Source organism: Carassius carassius, chromosome 4 (assembly GCF_963082965.1).
Source record: "Carassius carassius chromosome 4, fCarCar2.1, whole genome shotgun sequence".
Taxonomy (NCBI): Eukaryota; Metazoa; Chordata; class Actinopteri; order Cypriniformes; family Cyprinidae; genus Carassius; species Carassius carassius.
Window position 1 is genome coordinate 31,547,574 of NC_081758.1, and position 19,095 is coordinate 31,566,668.

The 19,095-nt window shown below is 38.8% G+C and overlaps 1 protein-coding gene across 1 annotated transcript; it reads right to left on the reverse strand.

Annotated features, from left to right (window-relative positions):
• Positions 1–8,671: 8,671 nt before the first annotated feature.
• On the reverse strand, positions 8,672–16,572 carry LOC132139778 (AN1-type zinc finger protein 5-like). Its single transcript, XM_059548391.1, has 6 exons — positions 16,416–16,572; positions 14,159–14,317; positions 13,646–13,745; positions 13,450–13,553; positions 10,163–10,294; positions 8,672–10,074 (listed from the first exon to the last, which is right to left on the reverse strand). The coding sequence occupies exons 2-6, from the start codon at positions 14,313–14,315 to the stop codon at positions 9,926–9,928; spliced, it is 642 nt and encodes a 213-aa protein (XP_059404374.1). The 5' UTR covers positions 14,316–14,317; positions 16,416–16,572; the 3' UTR covers positions 8,672–9,925.
• Between the last annotated feature and the right edge of the window lie 2,523 nt (positions 16,573–19,095).

Below are 19,095 nucleotides of genomic sequence, written 5' to 3' on the forward strand. Positions count from 1 at the left end.
AATTCACTATGTCTTACTATGTCTCTGTTCGTGGCAAATCTTTGTATCCTTCTATATACACATAATATTTATCATGTTTTACAGGATCCTACACCTCTGCAGTCCAAACCTGATCCAGAACAGTTCTGCCGTGATGGGGGGGTTTGAATGTCCCTGCTGCAGTTTCACCACTGAAGAGAAGTTATCTTTTACACTTCACCTTCTAGAGAACCACATAAGTCATGCAGTGGACCATGGAGGTATGGTGAGAGCATGTCTTTAGATAATGATTGGTTTTTGTGTTTTTAAATCATATATGCATGTATATGTATGTTGTATAATCTAAATATGTATGTGAATCTCAAAGAACAACAAGATGAACTGTAGTTTCTTGGGAACCACTAAAGTGATGAGAATATTGTTGTTATTTATCTATGTGTGTTTTGTAACTTGCTGTGTACACTCTACACTTTTGTTAATTTTTTTTTCTACAGGTTACTTCATCTTAAAATGAATGGCCCGTGGAAGATCATTATAACCAAGGTACGAGAATGCAATCATCAGTTTTTTTTTTCAGTCCTTGTTCTGTAGTTTTATGTATAAAAAAAAAAATAATTATACATTTAAATATTTGATAGAATATTCCAACCCAGAGAGAGGGACTGGATTGTGGTCTGTTCATGCTGATGGTAAGCAGTGAATTACAGATTCTGAGCAGTTATGGGGATGGCAGAAGTTTAGTTTAGTTTACATGCAGTATTTAGATGAATACGGTCTAGTGTTATCTGTACGTTACAGTAAATTGGTGTCAGTTAATTTCAATATTTGAATTTTCTCAATGGTATTTGTTGTCTGTTTCAGTATGCACTCTATATGGCCCTGGACTGGACATTTGACTTTAGCCAGGTGATGACCTCAAATTTTCTTTTGGAAGGTTTTCCTTTTTTATTTATTTATTTTTTCCAGAAGTTTTTTCAAATGCATTCTCAGTTTTTTATTTTGGGTTTTATCTGTTAGGATGACATCCCTCAGCTCCGAAGGTGGTGGTGTAGTTTGCTCTTGCAAAACATGTCCCATCCAAGGTACACACAACTGGTTAATGAAATGAAATTGATTCTTCTGCATTCAAACTACCCAGACACACTAAATGTTTCCTCCTAGAATGTTAGGCACTGCAGTAGCAAAACTTTGGAGAGGCCACAATGTTGAATGTTTAGAAATGTGTTGAATGCTTTGAGTGGTTGGAAATACTAAAAAGATGCTCTACAAATGGTCCATTTACCTAACCTTTGAGTCTGTCTTTAGGTTGTCAGAGTCCACCATCACCAAACAGCCAGCTAGTACGGAAACTGTGATGGGTCAAGATGACAGTGATGAGGTAAAAACATTTTTTTTTTTTGTGAAAATAATTATAGTAATTTTAGATTTACCCCACAAACACAGTTTATTTTTTACTTTCAACAGAAGATCGAAGAGGAACTGAAGAGGAAGTTCATAAGGGACATTGGTGTAGCATGGTGCTGGGTTCAGAGCCACTGTGAGCTGTTCCATGGAGAGGTGACAGAGCCTGAATTTCTCCAGATGGACGAAGAAAAACAGTCTAATATAATCAAAGACTACCTGAAAAGAGAGACTGAGAAAGCAAGGGATGCCTGTGTGTTTGTCTTTGACAATTGTGAGGATATGGAAACGTTCTTATTAAAATGTGTTGATGAACAGGGGCTGAAAGTCAATAAAATGTTTCTGGGAGTTATTTAATTTATAATAATTTATTTACTCTACATTGTTGAATATTATTGTTTTGTGAAATAAATATAACAATACCCAAGGGATGTCTTTTTATTGATCTTTATGCATCCGTAGGACTTGGACACATTTTTATATATATTTGTGTTGATGGAAAAAGGCCCAAAAGTCAATGCCATGTTACTTACATAATCTATCAAAGCAACCAATGACTTAAGCCTATGTATGTGTAGCTTAGTCTATATAGAGAACCGTCAATCCTATCATGCAAATGTAGTTGCTCTTTTTTGCGAGGTGATACATTTTTTTTTCCCATGCTATAAAAAATATTAGTGTGTAGATCATAATTGTTCTTGTATATAATTAAAAGGAAAACAAAAATACTTAAAACCAAATGAAGTATATAAATTTGCCAATTTCAGCAACATTTTTTTTTTATTTAAAATGAAAGAAATTTGAAAAATAAACACATTTAAAAAAAAGCAAAGAGGGGAGGATTCCAGTTATTGCATAACACCCATATTTATCCTTAAAATAGTGATATGATCACTAACATTCCTACCTTATAAGTGAAACATATTTTTAGAGAATTAGATAAATAAAAATGCCTTAAACAAAATGGTCTACTTAACTTTCATATTGTCTAAGGTATGTTACAATCGATCATAAAATATGTGAATTTGTCATTTACATAATCGAACAGCGGAAGGTATAAATATTATATTAATTTACCTAAGTATAATCAACCAATGCAGGCGTTTTACCGGCTGTTTGGATGAATTTACTTCCATACATTAGAGATGTGGCCTAGGTTTAATTTGTACTATTTAAATTTATTTAATACAAGTTATTTAACCTGTATTAGTAAAACGAAAGATAACATTATTTAATTTGATCCCCGAAACAATATACTTCCGATAAAATTGATTCAATTTTGTTTACGTCTTAAAATTGTACTTTGACAAAATGTTAATAAAAAAAAACATAAAAAAAAAAAAAACATACTTCCGCCATTTTTGCACATGCGCACAACACATGAGTTGTCACCTGGCATCACCCGATGACGTATTTTTACGTATGGCATAGGCGTGGCGTCTGACGTCACACTTGGATGTGGGCGGGGTTGGATGTCCACCGCAAGCTGCAGCGAGACGCTCCTCGACTGACAGGTCTAACCTGTGATGAGCACACGTGACGTGTTCACTGCTCATTGGCCAATCAGAATCAAGTTCTAGCCTTGAAAAGCGGCCGCTTTACAACTGCGACGAAATTCAATATGTTAAATAATAAAATATCTAAGCGTAAAGGAGGGGCCGAAAGTTGAGAGAGAGAATACTACAAGCACTTGAGGCAGATGCCACCAAATGTGTCAAGATAAATAAATTATTTGCTGGAAGGCAAAAGACTTAAGTGAAGACGTCAGCAGGGCGGGACTTGACTGCTGAGGTGAGACAGAAATGTAATGATACACGTAGGCTACTATGCCACCACTCACTGATCTATATAAATGACATTTAAAATTTTCAGCCCATTTTATTACAAAATTCAGACAATACCGTTTTGCCGTTAGAAAATGTGACGTGACAGATCGCTTTTGCGCCTCAGTTCAAGTAAACCGATCATCTGTTATTTTCTGTTTAAAGATACAGAACAACTTACCGAAATGTATATATGCCTCATAAATAATATCGATCAATCATTCATCAGTCAGATCAGCAGGAGAACAATTATGTCACAGAACGTTACATTTACCTCAAGAAAGCCATTTAAAGACCATAGCATGTTAGTTGAGAAAAATAGCCATAAGAAAGGAGTATTTAGCTAAATATGTGCACTATAGTACATATTTATAATATTTTCACTTGTCATTAAATAATTATTATAATGAAAACTGCATTATATTTAATATTTTAACTAGTTATTTTTAACATTTAATAATACCAGCTGATGCTCTATGTCTCTGTATATTTACAGCATTTATGTGAGATGTATTTTTTTCAATTTGTAATCAGTTGAGAAAAAAATCCCTTAAAGTGCCAGGCAGAAGCCTTATACCTGTCGGCCTGTGTCATTAATGTGAACAAAAGACAAAGAGAAATAAATTACTGCTCTTGAATAACAGCTTTAACAAGGATATAAATGTATGTATGTATGTATATGTATATGTATATGTATATGTGTGTGTGTACACTGTATATGTATATGTGTGACTGTACACTTGACTTAATTAATGTTTGAACTTAATAGTTAGTGTTTTTAATGTGGTATTGAAATTGGAATTATGAAATGAGATTGCAGCTTATTTACAAAGAAAAAAATAGCAATTTTATTTTTATGTATTTATTTTTGTCAGGGCAAGTAAAGTTTTGAACCCTAGCATTGAGCTCTACATTTGAATAAGCCAGTCTACTTCAAGGATTTTTAAAGGCCTTTGATTATGTTAAGAAACTAAATCACTACACAACGTTCTTTGTCTTAATTACTCTTTTATTTCATTGTAGATCAGTGGTCTTTATAAATCAAATTTACTGTAGATCAGTGGTCTCAGTACTAGCCTATAAGCAGCCAACAAGTCCGAGGTAATTTGTGTAAATTAATATAAAAAAAAACAAGTGTTATGTTGCAGCACATGAAATAGTTACAGCAGACATTGTGTACCCTAAGCATTAATATTAATATTAGAATAATAAGAAGCACATAAATTAAGACCTTTAGATATTTAAAATAAAGCCTGATAAAATCATTAGCATTTTCTTTGTTTATTATTTTAATAGTTTTTACTTGGTTTTGATAGTAATACATTCTAATCAGTAATTTTACATGCAGATTAATGTATGTATAGACATGTAGTGTGTGTGTGTGTGTGTGTGTGTGTGTGTGTGCGTGCATGTTTACATGCATAGTGGGCCGGTCTGGATGAAGTCCAGGGCTGATTTTTTGTCCCAGTCTAGCCCTGTTAGCAGCTAGTCATTTATTCATGCTTCTGGACTAGTTCTCAATGTTTTTGAACTGAAATTGAGTGATCAGCATTTCAAGTGGTGACAGCAGTGTCCTGCAGTATGAAATGCTATACATATAAAATAATTTAAAACCACATATTTTCTAAGTATAATTTTTATACATGAGTTAAAAGACTCATGGAATTGTTATGCTCAAAAATAGTGATTTGTCACACTACAAGACTATTTAAATGAATTGTAATAAAATTAAAGCTAAAATTATGCACGTTCCCTTATACATTTTAAAACAATCTAGAAAGTTTGTTCATGTATTTGTTAGCTGCCAATTAATAGGCAAAATAATTTATTACCACATGGTGGCGATAAGAGACTGTACTTTACACTGCAGCACAATGACGTCTCAATCAGGAAATCACACTTATATTAGCAAAGAAAGAGAACATAAATTATGATGTGCTTCAGTGAGTGTGAGTCGTATTTGACTCATATTTTCACAATATACTAAATAAAAAAATTACGTACTATATTATACTAAATTATATTAAAATTAAATGATCCGTAAACATGATATATATGATTTTGTTAGTATTGTAAATTATACTTTATTTCTAAAATGATCTGCAACATTTTTATGCGTTATTATTTTATTCCATGTAAGCTTATATATTTTTCAGCCGAAGTTTGTTGCACCACAATGCCAACATTCCAGTTCTGAACTCTCTGTCAGTCAGGTCTGTCTTGTGTGTTTGGAAAATAATCTGAACACACTGCTCAGCAAGCAAATCGTGCTTTGATCTAATTACTAATCAGGAGACAGAAGTCATGATCCTTCAACATATATTTAATTAGGTGTCTTTTACAGAAATATTTACAAACCAAAACAACTGCATTCACAGAAGAAAATGTAAGGGACACATTCTTTGCTATATATTCTTGCTGATAAGAACTGGGAAGATGCCACACTTAAAGGTACAGTTCACATTCAGTTGCTGGTCCCTATCTTGACTTCCAAAGTATGAAAAAAAAAAAAAAATTCAAGTCAATGGGGACCAGCAACTAAAGGTGAACTATCCCTTTAAGAAGTATTCATGGAATTATTGAAAAATAACCCCATGTATTATATTAATTATGAGGGTGAGTAATTAAAGACAGAATGTTCCCTTTAAAGGAATGGTTCACCCAAAATGAGTTTGTTTCTTCATTGGAACAGATTTATAGAAATACATCACTTAGTTAACAATGGATCCTCTGCGGTGAATGGGTGCTGTCAGAAAATCAAAGTCCACTGACATATTTGATACAGAAATGTTTTGGACTTGTTTGTGCTTGAAAGCTTTACCTGTGCATATTCCTCTCCTAATTCAGACGTGATGACTTTTCACTGGAGAAGGCGATATGCATCATGGAATGTTATTTTAGCTGGACGAAATGGCTTGATGGTTTTGTTTCTTACTATTAAGCTTTTCACTTCACAAGATGTTAATTGATGGACTGAAGTCATGCAGATTACTTGTGGATTTTTGTGATGTATTTATCAGCTGTTTGGACTCTTATTCTGACAGAACCCTGTCAGATTTTGGCGGATCTATTGGTGAGCAAGTGATTTAATGCAAAATATTTCCAAATCTATTGTGATAAAGAAATGAGTAACACATCACATTATCCTGAGGATGAGAACAGTTTCATCAAATGTACATTTTTGGATGAGCTAACCCTTTAAATGCAAAAATAATAGCAAATGAACTGAACCTCAAAACGATCTGCTTTTGCGCTCTAGCACAATGGCTTGAACCACAGACATCTAGCAAAAAGCATACGTGTCTCAGAGCGAGAGAGAAGCAGAAGTGAGGGAGAGCGAACAAACATGGGAGTGAAAGACAAAGAGGCACACAGTTTGGAGAGAGACGAACGCTCATGAAATGAGACAGAAGCATGAGTAAAGCACATGTGAGTGGGCGGAGCCTCGCACACAGACGCGGTGGAAGCATGTGAATGGAGAATGAGGTGAGGCTGAGTCGTATGCAGTGACGTCATAATGCCCATCTAAACCCCGCCCCTTCCTGCTCTCTTTCTCTTACAGAAGTGCTGAATCAGACAGAGCTGGATCTGGCTGGCTGGGAGTTTCCTGGCTAGACCACACAAGGTACATAAAATATTTGTGACAGGCGTACATAAGCACTTAACAACACAATCAATCTGACCAATCATTTTGGCCATAAAATAGTTTAATATGGTGTAGGAAGATGATTGACAGATGATGATGATTAAAATTCAATGAGTCAAAGAGGTTCCCATACCTGTCATAATCCCCTCTCTTCATGTAATCTGACTTACTGACTGAACTTCTACCCTGAGGTACACAAGCAGCTTTGTGAGCCACACCCAGACACACAAGTTAAAGGGTGATTTTACTCTGGACCATCTTCCTGGCTACGCCTCAAGGAACAAAAGCTTGGTATACAAGAAACAGCAGGGAACATCATGGGAACGTTCCAGTAAAGTTGAGAAAGGGAAAACATTTAAGTTTAAGTGTTTATTTGTGCATGGTATTGTTAGTTCGAGAGAGATTGTGTGAGATCACAGTTGGAACTCACTGCCCTAGTTCACTGCATCTGTCATAGTCTGGTTAGGCCTTGTGACAGGCCGGCTGTTCTAGTTTATTGTACACATAAGTAAAAAAAAAAAAAAAAAAAAAAAAAAAAAAAAACTCAACCTCACTAAAACTGAAAAGCAAAGTTACCTGAGATTTTAATAATTTAGTAATAATAATTTCAATAACTGAACCTCTCATTCACATTCACGGTTCTTTGATGTCACCTAATGACATACATGTAAACAAATATATTTTTTTAAATTATTATATTTTTGGATTGAATTATTAGTCAGTTTAAAGCTTTCAAACAAACCCCAGTCTAGTAAACTGATTTAAATGATTTTAAAAAATTCAGAAAAAAAGTACATTTCCTTAACATTTTAACTATTTTTACCTCCCTCTAAAGATTTCCCAAAACCTACATTTTCCTTCGATGCCCTTCACACTTCATTCCTTTAATACAAAAGTCTTTCTTTTAGGTCCTTTGTCTCTTCTCCTCAGCTAAACTCATGACTGAGAAGCCAATTTACAGCCCCTAACTCACACAAGGTTTAATGTGGGAAGAACATGCTGTACTCTGTATGGGAACCCATCTGCTCCCCTGCTGAACAACTTCTACGTCCTGCCTTTAATGCAGCTACAGGTCATTACTGTTACTCGTGATACAGGGTTCTAAGCCACACTGTATTTCCGATCAGCTCACCTTCCTGTTCAACTATGCCTCAATATACCTTTTTGTATCTTTGGTGGCTCCTCCCTCTGACGCCTGTCAACATTCTGTGGTGTAGGCATCTGCCCTCAACATCGGTCACCACCCGTCACTGTGATGTCATCCACCCAGACCAGCTTAACGCCCAACCCCCTCTGTACAAATAGAGAACAGGCCGCAGATGCTGATTAGTCAAGAGTATGACAATAACTCCAAATGACTGGCCGGTGATACAAAATAAATTTTTCTTTAAGGGACAGAGATGTATTTTGAAGACAAGACAGGAAAAGTATATCTGGATATCTTGCGTGCTTGACTGAGGGTGACACTGAGGGTTCACACCAGCTGTTGTCATTCCTTAGAGGGTGACACAGCGTCTCCAGCTGTTGATAGGTCTGGCAGGATTGTCAAATCTGCTTTGGTTGCGAGTACAGAAGTGCTAAAGGTGGTCAGGACAGCTGCCGTGAAAACAGGATGTCTTTGCGTCAGCAGCCGGGACAGGTGTGAGGAACAAACAACATCTGAAAAATCATTTGGCTGTCAGGAAATCTACAATTTGGGCCTTCTGCTGTGTGTTTTTCAGTAGAAGAACAGCAACAAATTACTCATTTAAAAACAAATTAACTGCATGACATCATGGAATTTCCACTAAAAATGGCAACAGAACAACATGACTGTATAATTTCTCTGTATATTTTTATTTACAATACTTTTTTCTTTAATGCCAGGTAAAATGATTAAATGCAATACATAAATATGAACATAGTAAGGTTTTTTTCATACAAATTTGCATATAACTAAAGGCTGAAATTAAACCTCAAACAGATACATACTCTCAACAGATACATCTTTTTTCTTTTTTCTTTTTTTTTTAGGAAACCTCACTCCCTACAGAAGAAAAGACATTTATATACACAACACATGCACTCGGACTCACTTGCATTAACCTATGCAGACACAAAAAAATGACAGGTGCATTGTGGGTGCATTTTAAAACAAACAAAAAGAACAATGTTTCACAGAATCAGGTCTGACTTTATGCCTATACTATTGCGGTGTTATGAATGCACTTTCAATGGAGGGTTAGCTCATCTCGCTTTGACAACAGGAAGAAGGACTTGAGCACACAAGTACGCTCACACAGAAAAAGGCTGTACCACCTCACAGTCTTATCAAAAAGTCTCACATAATTAACACAAATAAAACTCCCAGGCATCTGAAACTCTAAAACGCAGAATGGATGTTATTGGTTCTAGAATGTGGGAAAAGAGTTGTCTACAATAGACGAATAATAATAATAATTTAAAAAAAGACTTCGGATGAATCTCAACCATTCATTCAAAAACAAAGAAAAGGGATGATGTCACAGTAGCAAGTTCACATTCTAAATTAATTTTAAATAAACGGTATTAACTGGGCGGCCTCACATTCCAACTGATTTTGCTAGAACAGACGGTAATGACAAACTGAAGTTTAACAGACCAATACATGCTGCACACATCACCGGGTAGAGCTTTGACACACCTCTTAAAAATTCAGTGTCATTCATAAGTCCAAGGCTGAAACCTACTTACTCAGAAACTACGTGGCCACTTTTTGGCACAGAGTATCTGCCACTCTCATTGCATGAGGGCGGGAACAGGCAAAACAAATTTACAAATGATACTAATAATAATAGCTAAAATTTCCTGAAAGGTGTCCTATGCTTTAGTAAACAAAAGAATATGCAAGAATAACTAGCATAAAACACCACAGAGAGGACAAAAAAAAAGAGAAATTAATACCTATTAGAAAACCAAAATCTGTCAAGATCGTTTATGCATGAGCCTCAGACGGTACAGTTCTCTCGGTTTCTTTTTAAGGTGATAAAAAAACACAAGTCCGTTTTTCAAGACGTCCATTTTATCCACCAATGTTCTTGGAGAAAGAGAGTAAAGCTTATATTCTCTGGATCTTATCAGCCACCACTACGGGATTCTCCTTACGGATCTTCGCAGCGGCTTCAGCCTTGTAATCGTATGTGCAGTTGTGCTTGTCTGAGTACCGGTGAATTCCACAGAACAGATTGCCACATCGACAGTCAAAACCTGTAAAACAAAAGAAAACATAAGACCTCTGTTCATAAACACACATATAATCACACGAATATCAGAATGATCGATCAGTTAGCCTCACCTGTAAGGCCAACTCTTTTACGGCAGGTAAAGCATCTATTTTTCTTCGGTTTGGAGGAATCTGGACTCTTGCCCTCATCACTGCCCTGAGCCACAGGGATTGGGGAGTAGGAGGAGGTGGGCTGTGTTATGACTGTGGAAAGAAAGGAGAGAAAATTGATTTAAATGAAAATGTTGCACTGTGGCATGGGTGGATTCTGAAAGAAGTCCGAGAAAGATTTATAGGACTTTTCCCTAAAACAGGCTCTACCACAAACCCCCAAAGTCCTAATTTCTAAGTTCTTAACACTGCATGGACTTAGGACCGTCATCAGTAAACAGCTCACACTAAAACTGGAGCAGCCCCAAAGAGAGCTTTGTCTGCAGCAAAGTCCATTTTAGTGCAAAGAAGAACTGAAAAAATGGCCCAACCACCACAAACTTGATAGTGCTTCCTTTGACACTCACATTCTAGACATATAGTCTTATAAATAAACACTCCTTTACATACTTTAATGGTGATAATAAGTAATTAAACAGACGAAGGAGAAGTCATCTTACTTCCTGCTGTAGCTGCAAAAATGTGAATATTAAATAGTTTGTCAATCGACATTCGTCAGGCATTTAAAAAAATTAAATAAAATCCTATTACTGACATTAAAAATACCCCCCGCAATAAAGCATCAGGATGGTGCACTGTTGTTTATTTGCTTGTTTTAAACTTATTTTAACGCACACCTAAGATGATATATTATGTGTAACAATGATTATTTACATTCACCAATTTTAATAAAGACTGAAGAAAAATCATGAAATCAATTGCGATTACTTTTTTCTATTGACCGCATTCATTTTAAACCCTAAGAAACTGCATTTAATTTTTTGAAAAAATGTGATTAAATATATTCATCAATATTTTCCAGATAATATTTTAATTTATTACACTTTTTACACAATTACACTATATAATTGTTTATACATTAATAGAGAGAGAAAGAGAGAGAGACAGATGCACTATGGTGCAATGGTGGTGTTTATTTACAGTAGCGTGAAACAACCACAAAGTGCAAAGTATTAACAAGTGCTGAAGGGAAAAACAAATATATAAAGTAACAAAAAAGTATTTCCTACCAACACAAAAGAAAACATCTCCAAAAATATATACACTTATCCACAATATAATTATACTATACAGGTGTTGATTTGTTCATGGCACAATAGTAGCTCACTCAGTAGCTCATTCAGCCTATCGAGAGACCAAGTCTCAGCATTTTGGGTGTTTTTTTAAAGACCAGGCTCCTCCCCTATAAGAGCTTACCAATAACAGGGTAGTATGATATATGTATTCACATATGAATAAACATTTACTACAAAAATATATTACCATACAGTATGTGACAACAACATTCAAATCAGAAAGAGAAGAATATAAAACATTCACAAGATCACTCTAAACATGTACAAACAATATCGGTCTCCCGCTGAGGATTAAATAGTTTGGTCGACCTCCTCCGACCCTTAATCTAGCAACACTCAACATGTAACAGGTATGGCATACAATAGAAGACAATCCAATAATGCAACTTAACATTTACCATAAACTTACAAGATGTATGAATGTCAGAGTATTTATTATGGCCGGGAAATAATGAATAAACGAATGTAATGTCCGTGCATATAGAATGCCATGTGCACCTGTCTATCTATAGCGAAAGCAAAGGGGAGGGAAAAGGAATGTAAAAAGTGGATGTTAACGTGTGTGCCAGTGCTATTTCACCACCAGATCAGGTTCCCTTCTTCACATACACACACACGCACACATATATAATAATAATAAATATATATAGAACGTGAGTGTGACGAGTGGGGCGGGGCCGAGGGACATGGGAGCGAGGCCGGGGGAGTGATTGGAGATGAACTGCACCTGTTCGTCCCACCGGTCTCGAGGCCCATGGAGGAGATGGAAGGATATAAAACTGGAGCGACGACAGTGAAGGACGAGAGAGGACCAGGCCTGGGCTTTTAGTTGTGTTGTGGTTTTTATTTTATGCGCACCAGTCGTCCGTGAGGGGCTGGTGCGCTGTTTTGTGTTTATTTTGTTATTAAAATGTTGTTGATTGTCCGCCGGTTCCCGCCTCCTTCTTCCGGATGAATATGAAGGTTGATATCGTTACAGTGGTGCCGAAGCCCGGGAGAAGGAGGGACGCGCTGCTGAAGATCCCTCGCCGCTGTGGTGAATCCGCGGTGCCATCGAGCTGGCGAGGAGTGTGCCGCCATGGACGCTCGAGGCGGTGGGCTGGAGCGAGTTGCCGGGGACGGGCGAGCTCGCTACCGGCCGCCCACGATGTGGAGAGACGGCTGCCGTCCGTGAGGGAGCGGAGGAGTCGGCGCCGTTCGCCAGGTGGCCGGAGCCTGCTGCCTCCGCCGGAACGGGGAGGAGCAGGGAACGGGGGACTCCTGCCGGCTGCCCAAAACCGGAGGAGCCGTCGCCGTCCACCGGGCGGCGGAGGAGTGTCGTGCCGTCCGCCGAGGGCCGTCCAGTGCCACCGCCAGGCACCGCGGAGGAGATCACCCAGCTGGTGGAGGGCCGAGAAGCGGTGCGTCTGGGAACCGGAATTTTTTTTTTTTTTTTTTTTTTTTTTTCCTCTCTCCCCTCTCTCGTCTCTGTCGCTCCTCCTTCCATCTCCTTTTCTCTCGCCTCGCCTGTCCTACCCCCAGGTTCCCGCAGGTCCCCGGGAGCGGCCCCCCCGGAGGGAGGAGGAGGAGGAGGGAGGAGGAGGAGGAGGAGGAGGGGGGGGAGGGGGGGAGTAGAGCGCAGTCTCGGGAGTACCCCCCGGCCTGCGAGGGGCGATGGGGGTATCCCGGGTTTCGGCACCACTGTAACGATATCAACCTTCATATTCATCCGGAAGAAGGAGGCGGGAACCGGCGGACAATCAAAAACATTTTAATAACAAAATAAACACAAAACAGCGCACCAGCCCCTCACGGACGACTGGTGCGCATAAAATAAAAACCACAACACAACTAAAAGCCCAGGCCTGGTCCTCTCTCGTCCTTCACTGTCGTCGCTCCAGTTTTATATCCTTCCATCTCCTCCATGGGCCTCGAGACCGGTGGGACGAACAGGTGCAGTTCATCTCCAATCACTCCCCCGGCCTCGCTCCCATGTCCCTCGGCCCCGCCCCACTCGTCACAGTGAGTCCATCGTAAAAAAGATGGTCATGTTTGATGGTCCTTGCACGAAACAGTTTGAAACACTAAAGACTAAAAAAGGGCCTGTATTTGATCATATTTCATTGCAATTACCTGGTTCAGAAGCTTCAGCCTTAGGAGACAGGGACTTTCCCTCTCTAGAAATGCTCATTTCTGTCATCTGTTGTGTGACTGGTAAGGAGGTGGAAGGAATACTTCTGTAAAAACAAACAGGTGGGGGTTTATGCACTGGCTTTTCTTTCTTTCTGATTCTGAGGTTTAACAACAAACACGCATGTGAAGTACTCACTCTCTCATGGTATCTGTGCTGGGTGCAGGTGAAGGCTCTGCTTTGTTTATGCTGGCTTCTAGTCTCTGTATAGCAGAGGCCTCTGCTGAGGGGCTGCCAGCTGGTCCAACAGAACACAAAGACACAAATCACAAACAGTGCACAGGTGCAGCTGTGCTACACTATACAGAAGACATGTGACACAAAACAGCGCTGCCTACAAAACATGTGCAGCTTATCATTACAATTTCTCAGGGAGGACCCAACATTGTGCTAGAAACCAAGAAAAGAATTAAGCTCTAAAACAGCTCAGAATAACACGCTGTCACTGGGAGCTGGTGGGTCTGAAATGCTTTGCGAACAGTAACCATGGACTGTTATTGCTGTAACAACTATAATACCACCGTCTCCAAGAGATGCAATGAATGAGAATCCTTGTATCATAGATTAACCATGTTGTTTGTGTGGTCTGTAACCACAGAGAGCTCTATCTGGGAGGTTAGACAAACAGGTTAATGTTTCAGTGTGACTTACCCAGGGGACTCATGGGACTGCGATCACTGCTTTGATGTCTGTTTAAGTGCTCCTTATAGCACACCGAACACATGCCATTGGTCCTGGGGTTGCCATAGAAACCACAGCCTGTGGTACACAGTATAGGCACAGGACTCTGGTTTGTCTCTTGGGCCATTGCTAATATATCACAAAAGAAAATGGAGACAAGAGTGGTCTTGTTAACAATGACAGCATTGTGTTTGGCTTGCAAGCACATGCAATGAGTAGAAGAGATCATTGTTTTTAATTTTTTGCTAAGCTCATAAATGTAGCTACTTGTAGCAAACAATTTAATGAGTTTTAAGCTATTGATATCAGATTGGGACTGCTGTCAACAGAAGTCAAAAGTGCTGTCAAAAGTGGTACTAAGCTCCTAGGTTTGTGTTACTTTAAGGTTTTTTTTTTTTTTTTTGTAAAGTACCAGCTAATGGTGCTATTATATATTATATACTTATGTATATATATATATATATTATATACTTATGTATATATATATATATATATATATATATATATATATATATATATATATATATATATATATATATAGGAATCAATTGAAAGTTTTATTAGATTGAAACAGACAGTTGACAACAAGCAAATGTAGACTACTTAAAAACAATACTAACATACCAAATTAACATACTCTGTAAGGAAATAAATAATTCTTGCTGTTTCTTAAAAGCAAAGTACATACTATTATTAGTAATAACTCTGTTTAGTCATAAAGTCAATATTGTGGCACCCACTCAATAAAATAGCTTTTTCTAGAAACCTGTCTTTATCTTATGCAGATGTGCATCACTGTAATGACATTTCACAAAACTATGATTCATTTCTTCATGAGTAGAATTTTCAGTTAGCAAACAGTTTCCTTGTACACCTTTAAAGCTCAATGGTTTAAACTTCTCTAAGTCTCTAAGCGTGGATACACCGAAAACCCTATAATTAAAAAACCTTGTTTAATCTCAGCCAAAAATAAGACACAAGCTCCACAGCCACCCTCATCAGGACAGAGTAATTACACTCAAGTCAACCGACTGACCGGACTAATACAGAGTTCTGCTGTATCTATTCTAAACCACATCCAAACAGAGCTGAACTCACGTCTAATCCGTCTGTCTGTATCTCTAAAGAAAGTCTACACATTAAACAGCACGACACAAGCTCTCCCACCCAACCATGACTAACCAAACGAGTGGGTGTCAAGCGTGATATTGAATATTGATATTTCAGGAGGCAATAAAGGTGAGACATTTAGCGTAACGTTACATTTCTAATCTGTCATTTTAAGCAAAAGAAGCACAAAAGCTGTTAACGTGTTCGACCATGCGAGTCAAGGCACCGACACCAGCTGACAAACACCACCGATCAATAACAGCTCAGAGACACTAGTGCTAGTCTATAAAATCTAAAAATTGTTTACCGATGGCGGTAAACATAACTTTAAACCACCACTCAACCGATAATTACAGGTCATCTAACCGTCGAACTTACATGAAAATGAAGTGGATGCGTCTCAAAACCTGGCGAGTTTACTATTTAGACAGCGTCATTTAAGCGCTTGGCTATCTAGGTAACGTTAACGTTAGTCAGCTTACTTCTGTCGAATCTCACAGACAGATAAACTGTGGATTTGAGAGGACAGAATGAACCAGAACGGCGAGTAAAAGCCAAAAATACCAAGACATAAAATATAATCATGACACATCCAAACGCAAACATCGCGACTACAGAACAGCACTGGCTTTGTTTAATCTTCCTTCTTTGTCCGTTTGCTTCAGGATTTCCTCCCTAGACAGACAATCCGTCCTTTGAACGAGCTCGAAACAAAAAGCTAACAGGCTTAGCCAGGTGTTCGTCTGAGTAACTGGTAATTTACCATACAGCACGAAAACGCAAACAACTAAACGAGATTTCCTTGAATTTGTACAGGCAGACAGACACGGTCGAACAATAAACAACACACAACACTATCAAGATAATCCGTTGGGTTATGCGTCTTGTGTTTCAAAGCCATTGCTGAAAAACAACATGTATAAAAGGAATTAAGAATATTTTTTTATAATTTTCATAATCATAAAAAGGCGAAGAAAAGTTGGCGATTGTCAGTGTTTTGTGCCTTGGCGAGTCACGTTCTGGGGCTTGTGATGTTCGTGAAGGTGCTGCTGCAACAAGCTTTTCGCGATTATCGCCTAACGTTAAATACAATTCAAACAAACGTTGTAGCGCTTACCTTGAAGGTTTTAAAAATCGAATCGGTCGGGATAAGGAACGGGAACTCTTCGAAAAGGAGTTTGTCTTCCTCCCGAGGCTATGTCGGTGATGTAAATAAGTAAATTCCTCTCCCGTCCTCTCCCGACTCCCAAGCTCTCTCTTCTTTCACTCTGTTTGTTTCCTTCTTTAGTAAAGGGGAGTGACTGATAGCGTCATCGCCAGGACAGCCAGGAGTTCATTGGTCATTCGACGCTCGTGGGCGGGGCGTGGTCTTCTAAGAGAGGCACAATCAGAGCCCGTCTACGGAGAGCCTTGGCACTCCCTATTCAGCCCCATTGTATTGACTTTGGTTGCAGTTCCATTAGAATTCCACTGGGGGTGATCGCGAGCGATTGCAGACTGAATGGGAGTCAATGGGGCTATACGGCTAAATGTGTCTCTTTCACCCGATTGCCGTTGAGAATTCTCAGATTTTATTATAGGCTTTGCAAGTTCAACATAGGTTACAGGTCGAAAGTTGAATGAACCAGTACTTATGTCCTTTCGATTTCTTACAGGTGGGGCCGTTGTTGGCCGGAACAAGCTAGCATTCTGCTAATGAATGCTGATTGGTCAGTGACGGACTTGCGACTGATTACGACCACAGACCCCGCTTGATGGCACCTGAAGCTAAAGCAGAATCAGAAGAAAGAGCTCGAGCCCGTCTGAGAATGTTCAGAGAATGTATAGAAAGGCTAGATGGCTCAAGGCGGAGTCAGCTGTGTCGTCACTTGGCGGCCATCTTAGGTCAGGAGACTGCGCTGCTGCTCCCTGCTGCTGTGGACGGAAGGTGAGTGACATACTCCAACTAAAATGCTCGTAATTTGCTGAATTCTTGACGGATTTCAAACGGTTTGGTTTATTACAAACCTTATTAACGTGGCTATGATTTGTGCTGATGCCGATGTTTAAATTGTAGCTTCACGTTTTGAGAAACGCTTAACATTGCAGCATAGCTGTGTGTTTCATGGCTGCCCTCTACTCTAAAGTGATACCACAGTCGACATTTTCAATTATTAACAGGTTTCCTGAGACCAACAACGTTTCTTGACAACCTAATCTTTTGTCTAAATGTCATTTTGTGGATGTGGTTGTATTTATTTGCTGGCTAGCAGTGAAGAGGTCGTAAGTTAGTCACCAAGCAATTGTAAATTGGTGGGAGAGGCAGGGTTAGTCTTTCGTTTCAACATAGCTTTGAGTTACACATGATTTCCAAGTGGTTTGGTTTCTTAAAAACATCTTTACATTTGGATTACTTTGTTGTTTTTTTGTTTACAGAACTTCTGATTACGCTTGTGGAAAATGCCTGATTTTTGTGCCTCCTATGGCTGCACCAACGCACGGAGCCTCCAAACCAGAACGCGTGGGATCACCTTTCACAAGTAAGAAAAGAAAATATTATGACTATTATTAGGATACTTAGTAATACAAGTTCTGCTAGGAATAGTGTAACTGAGACAACATTACAAGATTGGCTACATATATTTGCATACTTGCAGTACATAGAATCAAAATGATAATATATTTTATACTGTATTTTAGTCCATACCCTCAATGTTGAAGGAAATAAAGGTGCAAGGTTAACAATCATTTATATCTGACTACTATTTCTCCCATTTGTAAGGTTTCCCAAATGCAGCGAGCGCCGGAGACAGTGGGAGCGTGCCCTGAGAAGGGAAGGTTTTGTGGCTAATGACAGAACACTGCTCTGCAGTGAACACTTCAGAAATGAAGATTTCGACAGGACAGGGCAGACTATCAGATTCAAAGCTGGAGCTGTTCCATCTGTCTTCAACTTCCCTGCTCATCTTCAGAGGGTACGTGTATAATTGGCCAACTAGAATACAAGGTGTTAAAGATGGATGCATCGATATTTAAATGTGATTTAATGTCACACTTTCTCAGTAGGGGTAAAATCTTTGCATGGCAGGGGCAGCTGCCACTCGACCTGTCACCGCTATGTGCGCCTGTCACTCAACCTGCCACTGCTGCCACTCGAACTGTCACTGCTATACGCGCCTGTCACTCGATCTGTCACGGTTATATGCGCCTGTCACTCGACCGGTCACCGCTATACGCGCCTGTCACTCAACCTGCCACTGCTGCCACTCAAACTGTCACTGCTATACGCGCCTGTCACTCAAACTGTCACGGTTATATGCGCCTGTCACTCGACCGGTCACGGCTATACGCGCCTGTCACTCGATCTGTCACGGCTATACGCGCCTGTCACTCAACCAGTCACGGCTATACGCGCCTGTCACTCAACCGGTCACGGCTATACGCGCCTGTCACTCAACCGCTCACACACACACATAATACACTTTAAAGTGTAATTTATTACAGTGATTAAAGTCGAATTTTCAGCATCATTACTCCAGTATTCAGTGTCACATGATCCTTCAGAAATCAATAAGCTGATTTATTATTAATGTTGAAAAATGTTGTGCTGCTTAATATAAATAAATTTGTCAGGATTCTTTTAATGAATAAAAAGTAAAAAAAATTACAGCATTTATTTAAAACAGAACTATTTTGTAACAATATACACTACCGTTCAAAGGTTGGGGTCAGTAATTTTTCCTTTATTTTTTTGAAAGAAAGTAATACCTTTATGCAGCAAAGATGTGTTAAATTGAGGAAAAGTGACAGTTAACACT

What these genes read in the sequence shown, in the direction of transcription:
- LOC132139778 (XM_059548391.1), bottom strand. Translation starts at nt 14,315, where the DNA reads ATGGCCCAAGAGACAAACCAGAGTCCTGTGCCTATACTGTGTACCACA. An exon ending in AGCACAGATACCATGAGAGA is followed by an intron (nt 13,554 to 13,645) that starts GTGAGTACTTCA and finishes TTGTTTTTACAG; the next exon opens with AAGTATTCCTTCCACCTCCT. An exon ending in GGCTGAAGCTTCTGAACCAG is followed by an intron (nt 10,295 to 13,449) that starts GTAATTGCAATG and finishes TTCTTTCCACAG; the next exon opens with TCATAACACAGCCCACCTCC.